At 37.2% G+C, this 8848-nt stretch overlaps 1 protein-coding gene across 1 annotated transcript in view; it reads right to left on the bottom strand.

The window, feature by feature from the left end:
• The window catches only part of LOC135080249 (ceramide transfer protein-like), a 33569-nt gene extending 25358 nt beyond the window's left edge, over positions 1 to 8211 (bottom strand). The window contains exons 1-6 of the mRNA XM_063974932.1: positions 7875 to 8211; positions 7545 to 7661; positions 6151 to 6250; positions 5639 to 5821; positions 4690 to 4840; positions 3635 to 3695 (exon numbers count right to left, since the gene is read on the bottom strand). Of these exons, the coding sequence (XP_063831002.1) occupies positions 3635 to 3695; positions 4690 to 4840; positions 5639 to 5821; positions 6151 to 6250; positions 7545 to 7661; positions 7875 to 8093 (831 nt within the window). The 5' untranslated portion in view covers positions 8094 to 8211. The remainder of the gene's footprint in view (positions 1 to 3634; positions 3696 to 4689; positions 4841 to 5638; positions 5822 to 6150; positions 6251 to 7544; positions 7662 to 7874) is intronic.
• Positions 8212 to 8848: the final 637 nt, after the last annotated feature.

Below are 8848 nucleotides of genomic sequence, written 5' to 3' on the forward strand. Positions count from 1 at the left end.
TCCACATAGGTCTGGAGATAAGACCGGTAGAAGATCCCACTAGTGAAATGCGCCAAATGCCTCTGTTTTGGACATACAAAAGCCCTATGCAAAGAGGAAGAGGAACTGCAGAGGAACTTACTCATGGCTAAACTGTCCAGCCTGAAAATAAGGCACACCACAATCGTGGAAAAAATGCGAGGGCGAGAACTGACACATCCAACATCCACCACTACATGGCATTCAGTGATAAAGTGATGAATGCCCAGAAAAACAAAAGTAGGACTACTTACTTAGCGCTTTCCAGAACAGCATACTGCTAAGAACACCCTAAACATGCAGAGTTCAAATCTCCTAAAAGACCGTATCCGTGGTCTTTTGGGAGATTTGATTTGATTTGTGAAAGCTCAACATCATCTGAGCTAACCTGAGACGCTCCAAGCAAGCCACTGCCGAACTGCTGCAAGCAGCCGAGGACAAGGACATAACCTTAGCACTCAATCGGCAGAAACCAGTCACTCAGTCTTCGGTGACCGATTGAGTCATTCACGACCCCTAACTGGTCACGGAGACGGAGGCCGCGGTAACACTGGGGGCAGGCAGGCTAAAACTAGGAATTGTGTCCGTGTATTATGAGGGAGACAATCCAATTGAGCTTTAGATATAACGCACAAAGCGGTATCAAAAAGCTAAACACCCAAAACATCATTATAGGGGGAGACGTGAACGCCTAGAACCAATGGTGGGGCAGCGTTTCCGAAAGCTTAGGTGAAGCTTACAGTTTCTTCTTTCAAAAAATATCGACAGGGCAGATTGCGCACAAGCAAAGTGGATGTGTCAGCGTGCAGTAAGCCACTACTGGGTAGGATTAAAGAGAAAGTGGACAGAACGCTAGTCACTTCAGACCACAACGCCATAACCTATTCTCTCTGTCTGGGTGAAAGTGCGGCAACAAGAATACGCACAGAAGACCAGCGAGGCGCAAACAAAGAGTTGGAATGAGTTCTGCTCGACACACGAGAGAGAAAACAATACATGTGGGATGGAATCTATGGAGTCATCGGGAAAGCTCCAGAGACAAGAGGACATGCTCCTAAATGGTTTTAACGGCAAGACTGGGCAGAGTGCCCAGAATAATCGGCTGATCCAGATGATTCCGTGACAATAGATAAACCACACCACACGCGTCTCCGACAACTGATAGAGAGCGAAACTTTAGAAGAGCAAACAGCAAACGATCCCCTTTTTACCGAGGCAGGAGTGGAGGCCGTGCTTAACGTGCAAAATCTAAAGAAAGCCCCGGGACCGGATGATTTCCCGCCGATATTTATGTACCAGAGCTATTCGTAGCGAAAGGGAGATATTAATGGAAATTGCAAACAAATGCCTATCTATAGCGTATTTCCCCAAACAATGGAAGACGGCTCACTTCATCCTCAAGAAGCCAGGGAAAGACTTATCCTGCCATTAGTTTGGGAAATTTTCTTGATAGAGCAGCACTGCAGGCAGGCCAATTAGACGGCGCGGCGCCCATACAATAGTGTTTGTTACCCTTTTTTCTTGGCTTGTGGATCTGAGACGTGGTCGCTTATATAGGCCTCATAAGAAGGCTCAAGGTCGCCCAAAGAGCGATGGATCGTGCTATGCTCTTAGTTTCCCTGCGTGATCGAATCAGAAATGAGGAGATCCGCAGGGGAACCAAAGTGACTGACATAGCCCGCAGAATCGCTAAAATCTAGTGGCAGTGGGCGGGGCACATAGCTTGCAGAGCTGATGGCTGCAGGGGTAGAAAATTTCTGGAAAAAGAGTAGCAACCACGAGCCGGAAGACGTGGTGTGGGCAGGCCTCCTACTAGGTGGACCGACGATCTGGAGGTGGTGGTTGCAGGAGGTGCCTGGATGCGAGCGCGGGCCCGGTCTTTGTGAAAATCGTTGGGGGAGGCCTGGCCTTGGGGGATCCAGCAGTGGATATCGTTCGGGCTGAAACGAACGAACACTTTTTTTCAATGACTGAGTGCATTGAATCCACCGGCATAAATGTGTGCCCAGGGAGCAAATTATTTATTTGGATAGTTGCAACATTCTTGCATCTTTGCAGGCACTTGTGAGTGACCCGAGTGCGTAGTGTGTGCTTATAGTCACAAGTGTGTTTGAGATGTCTTTGTTAATAATACTTAACTACTATAGTTTTTGCTTTGATTAATGCTCTCATTTTCGCTAAAATACTTTAAAGCTTATTAAAAAAAGGCTACTTTTTGCTAAAGCGCCAAAATTAATCGAATCTTGTTCACTTACTTTTGCTTACACGCCAAATCATTTTGAACTACAACCATGAATAACTACTAATATACCAATGAACTATAAAACTCAAAAAGCTCGAATTGCTAAAGTAACAAGTCATTCGAGTTCTTAAATAACAAAAAAATACTTAATGTTGTGAAAGCTAAAATATTTTGCCAGCAAAAAAACCCTTACGCGACACTTGTTGCAAAAACACTGAAAACACGTCGTTTTAGCAGCGACGAGGGCGGTGATTTTAGAAATACTAACAATTTTCAGAGTGCTAAAGCGCCAAAAAAGTCATCGGATTGAGTTGAAACCTAGATAGATCGACGCAGAAAAAAAAATCCTATCCAACAATGTATATAACTCATTTTGGCCAAAATGGCGCTTTAGCATTTTTTCCTTTCCACTGACGATATAATTTCTTAAAAAAAGGAGAAAGTGTTCTGCAAAAATACAGTAACATTTACAATAAAATTAGTACAATGCAAGCATACTATTACTGTTACATACACAGAAAGCATTAACTTTTGTTAAACGATGCAAAAAGTGTGTATAATTTTAATCGTTTGATTGGTACTTCAGGATCGTGTAATGTTTATTTCTGGAAGATTGTCTCAGTCAGCCTCAAGATCTGTTTGTCTGACACACGCATTGACCTATTTTGATTAATATTGCGTTAAAACAATGCGTTTAGTATTAATTTATTCGTACGACAGCCCCAATGAACCAACCTCAACTATTAAACTAATCAAAGGTCAGTAAATGATACTGAATAAACATTTTCTTTCTTCTAAAGTGCTGTCAGCACATCAGACAACATTTTTGCATCAAACACAAACCAGTAAATCCGCCACTTTGCGCACAGAGGGCGCCACTTAAACATACGATTACAAGTATTTTATTTAAATAAATAATTACATTAATTTTAAACGCTAGTTTAAAATGAGAAGTCGCATTTCAACGCTCATGCAAAAAATATATCAGCTATGGGGTTAGTTTAAGAATGTCATGATATATTTAGGAAAGATAAATTAACGACATAATTATCACAAACCGACAAAAAACCTAGCATTTAACATTGTATCCGCACACATACAACATACTGAGATTTGTCAGTTAGGGGAAAAACCCGTAACTCGTTTATCATGAATGTCATAACTATTTTTAGACTTTATCAAAACAGTACAGGACAACGGGATATCAAGCTGAACATTGTAGCTTCTTATGTAGTTGTAATAAGAACAATTTTTAAACCAAAATTTAGTTTGATATGTTGGCGACTGTACCGACGAAACATGCATTGTTTACTCGTAGTATTTAAATATGTCCAATTGTATTAAAATTAAGGTTTTGAATTAAAATTAACTTACCTCATGGTCAGGTCCTGGTTTTGAAGCCAATCTTGCTTCTGTCAGCTGATTCTTCAATGCCCTGTAAAGAAATAAATAATTAAAAATTTTATCAAAAATATTCATAATGGTTTAAAACTTATTTTATTATATCCTATTCCTTCTTATTATTATATGTATAAGTTTAATTCCTCTAGCCAGACAGTGCATAATAGATTTCGATTCAATATAGTCGCATAAACGTTTAAAGTTTCTAGACGTAGCAGATCAGTAATCTAAATCGAAAATGAATCAGTAAATATTCTAATTCATCAAAAGATATTAATTACTATAGAAACTGTCTTTTATAAGTCTAATTATTTAGCATTATGTCATCAAACTACCCTCGATACGCTCCGGTGTACCTTCAACAAACATTTGCCCCAACTATATTGTCCAAAGATCGATTACCGTAATCAACCCTGTTTCTGTATACTCGGTATATTTTTTATTCGGGGCATGAGGTTAATTATAGGGCGGTAGTAAAGATTACTGACATGTAGTGGGATTATGTGTTCCTGGCTGTATTATTAGGAGCATTTTATGATGTCTATCGGTTATTTTAACTATGAAAAGTAATTGAGTTGTTTTAGTAAATGAAAAATTCTTTTGAAGTGGACATAGGGAGTTTTACTTCGTCATATCAGTCTACTGCGTAGATCTGAACCCCAACAGTGGTGATAAGGGTGGTGGCCTACAGTGGCACTTCACTTAATTTTGCATTTGCACTCTTTTCAATATGGTTATGAAGACGCCAATTGGTAACCAACATTTTATATTTTTATCTGTGTTTATTTACTTTTTAGATATTTCATTCATTAATTTTGATTTTACCTATACCTTTGGCTAGTTAGTTGTCAAGGTGGCGAGAGTTGCGCCGCACGTCATAATGACGCCCTCGTGGGCCATAAGCGCGACATTGTAACAGTGTAAGGCATGTACGTACAGCTATACGTTCCAGCGTAATGCTGGAGCGTGCTAGGGTCGCGTGGGCCATAAGTGCGTCATTTTGACAGTGTGATTGTTGTACTACTCACATGTACAGCTCTTCAGCCTGTCTCGCTTGCTTTTCACGCCGCCGTAGCAGATCCGCGCAGTGCTGGAGCGTGGCGAGCGTTGCGCCGCACGTGGCACGGAATGACGCGCTAGTGGCTCGGACTTCGCCAGTGTAGAGGCTTAGGTCTGTTCCTGATGGATAAAATAATAAATTGAATATGAGAAATAGGTTTTTTGACGGAAAACTACATGATAGCAATTGAAGGTGTGAAATTTGGACGTGTGGACTTTGAGCGGAAAAATAAAAGCAACAAGAGCTATTTCTATTTCTACGTAACACAAAAAGATTATATGACGCGCTTATGACTATAACTACAGATTCACAAAAAAGTTGAATGCAGTTTTAAATTAGTGACGTAAATAAAATACAGCACAAGAATATTAGTAGCGCCACCTAGTGTGAATTTAAAGCACTGCATGCACAAAAAGAAAGGTATTTTTCACGTATGAAGACAAAGTTTGCAAGTCATAACAACATTGCTGTTTTGGAACATCCATAACTCTTATCTATCAGTATAATAGAGCTATATCTTGTGAATACACAATAAAATAAAGCATTTGCATGATGTAGTGTACATAACCTGGTTAAATTGAAAGAAGTCTTCCTTTAAACTTCACAGAAACAGGAAACTATAAACTATATATAATAAATTAAATCATTATAACCAAAACTTCAGTAATTAAATAAATTAGCCAATTACCACCGACTGACGTTATGTATTACTTTAGGTGGGTATATTCAGTTAATTAAGATGCATTACTTCGAAATAAGTTATTAAAAACTGCTCACAATGCGCTGTGGTAAAGCGTTGAAATCCGTCTTATGCTTTTATAAAACGCACGGATGGTATTGATTGGTTGCCACTTAATAACCAGCAGCATGCAAAAGTGAACCAAAATAGCCCAAAATGAAAAAGGTTCGGTGCTTACCAACAGACTTACCGTCTGCAACTTTGACAGCGTCTATGGCCTCGCTGGGGTCGTCGTTGATCTTCGGGTACGAAGCGACGCACATTTCAAAGTACTTTTGTAACTGCACCGCTTGTTTGGAAAGCAGCTCATTGTACGTCTCCAACTCGGCTATCTTTTCGGTAAGACGACGTGTCGTGCGACCTGTGGAATAAATTATACCCTATAAGGCATGCTGAAATTTTAAGTCTAACAGTCTTTTTCCAAACCTTCTAATCGACTAGTTTCGTTTAAGTTGCCACATGAAGAGAGGTGGGGTTTTGTCAACAAAAATACTTGAATTTTTTTAAAATATGAATTAAAAATAGCTTGGGAAATAATGAGTATCCCATACAAGTTCTCACCATTATTTCTCAAAAATGTCTCCCAGAATAATGATGGTTTAAAGAAAAATAGAACCTGAGAAGTGAGAACACAATATGTCCGATATACATTTATTGAAAAAATCGTGAAGTATTATGCTGTGACATTACCATGGGATCCTGTAGACTGAAGTGAAGTAACAGAACCATGTCTCCGTAGACCACCTCCATTGGAGCTGCTGTCCGAACTTGTTCCATATCCTGATTCAACCTGAAATTTAAATATAGACTATGAAACATCTTAAATTCTTTTACAGATTCAAAAGTCAAAACATTATAAAAATGTGACTCAGAATCAAGAAACTTAATCAATAATCTCAATCAAATCAAATCTAAGTCTAGTAACAAGTCTGTGGAGTGGTGAGTGTCATACCTTAATTTTTGTGACAATACCTACTTAAATTATTCCCTTACATAGAAAAATCATAAAACTACTTGGTTAAAATAAGGATTTACCCTATTACTAGCTTTTGCTCGCGGCTTCACCCGCGTGAAATTTAGTTTGTCACAGATCGTCATAAATTATAGCCTATATCCTATATATGTACCCACTGCAAACTCGTTAGCTTTACATCAAATCCTAGTGGTTTTTAAAGCTATCTAAATGTAATTGTCTCAATGTAGCTAACTGTCTTTAAGTTATTAAATAAATTTAAAAAAAATATATGTTATTCTGGGTTATAAAAAATTATTATACTGTAAAGTTTCATCAAAATCCGTTCAGTAGTTTTTGCGTGAAAGAGTAACAAATATCCAGACATCCCGACATCCAGACATCCAAACTTTCGCATTTATAATATTAGTAGGATTTATTTACGATTTAAGAGGTTAAATCCAAATCTTGTCACACATGCCAAGGTAGATCAAATTTATAATGGATGGTGCATCACCTAATGACTGTACAAATGATTTATAATGGCTATTGAAAAGTTCCAACAATATGACTCAACTTGTTGAGATTAAGCTAAGGTGCATACAATCATGCCACATTTTTTGATTAGATAAGTGATAAGTACTTATCAATAGTATTGTGTAGAGGCACAATACAAGCATTTGTGGCTGATAAGTCACTGATATTATCGGATTTGTGTACGCACACATTATAATCATAACATAAAAATGTCTACTAATTGATTTAATATTTGGATAGATATAAAATGCTTGTTTAACATTCATTAATTTGATATTAGATGAGGAAACATATTTCAAATTTATCCAGATTAGAATTTGAATCATTTCCCAATAACTATATACAATATTAAATCACTTTTTAATAACCAAACAAACTACAACATTGAATCATGCGTAAAATCACATGTACACATAATATTTAGTGATAGATGTGTATTGAAACAGACACTGACCTTGGGAACAATCAAATGATAAATCAATCTACTTAAAATAGACAATCAGCAGTCCAATGTTTATCATTGAAGCATATTATTGTACATTATTGCAATATCAGTATGTTTAACAACAACTGAAATTACTTTGTATTTACTTACTTTGAATGATTCCAATACATCTATCCACTGCTGCTTCTCTTCAGGATTAGATGCTCGTAGATACCATACACAGTCATTTACAGACACATCAAATCTACAGTCGTCAAATTCATGAGGCTAAAACACAAAAATAATCATTACATTGTACAAAATACTAACTTGTAATATTGTAAATACTTTTAATGATTCATTATGATAAAAAGAGATGCAAGGCCAATCACAAATACCAATTTAAAAAGTGTTTTAAATCTGTTAGTAAGAGGAAATAAGTCACCACAAGGACATTTTTTATAGCCAGCAAAAACAAAGCCATCTTCTATGCATTCTTACCTTGACTTTAGCTTTTTTCAGGCATAATGCACCTCGGCATCCAAGATTGCTTTCCAATTCGCTTTTGTAATAGGACAAAGTCGAATCCTTCAGCACGATAAATCTATCCTGCCACCCGTGAATGTAATTTGTCCATTTACTCAAATACCCCCTAAGCTCGGGGGCACCGCCTTCGTCGGTGTCTGAATTGTCGCTTACAGTGATATTTTCTTCAGTCATCTTTAGAAACACTTTACATTAAACGCAGATCGAAAAGAAAACGAAAACAAATTAATTTGTAGTTTAATCAAAGCAAACTCGTTACTCCACGAAAAAACTGTTTTGTTGTGCTGCTCTGCTGTAGACTGTAGTGATGTGATGCAATCGCCAAAGTAAAAATGTCGACATAGTAGATTCGATAGTTTAATGCTACTATGAATTTCGATTATTTATAACAATATTAGAAAATGGTTTAATACAAAAAAAAAACAAGAGTGAATAGATATTTTCAGAACAGAATTATAAAATATGTCACGTTTTGTAATTTGTCCGGCTCTAGGTCTAGATAAGTGTCACTTTTTGATCGAATCCGTTGAAATCCTTTAAAAAACAAATGTCGAATTTCGACCATCTTTCTACATGAAAACTGTCACATTGGGCATTTTTCTGTATAATTTGTGAAATCTAAATTACTATACTATCCCCTTTACTAATAAAAAGTTACACAGTTGTTGAACTATTTTAAACCTATAATGAAAAATCTGAATAAAGGGTCTGATTTACATATTAAGCGGTATGGCAGACATTTTCCTACATCTAAAGGCCTTTTGAAATATGTATTGGTTATGGCTATTGGAGCGGGTACCACTTTCCATACATTGTTGCCCATCATCCTTTGCCCCAAGAAAATAAGCAAGCAATCGATAAAATAATAGTAATACTTACGTACAACACTACTCTACCGCTGTCTTCTTGTAATGTCACGAGTGTCACAG

The sequence above is a fragment of the Ostrinia nubilalis genome, chromosome 17 (assembly GCF_963855985.1).
Source record: "Ostrinia nubilalis chromosome 17, ilOstNubi1.1, whole genome shotgun sequence".
Taxonomy (NCBI): Eukaryota; Metazoa; Arthropoda; class Insecta; order Lepidoptera; family Crambidae; genus Ostrinia; species Ostrinia nubilalis.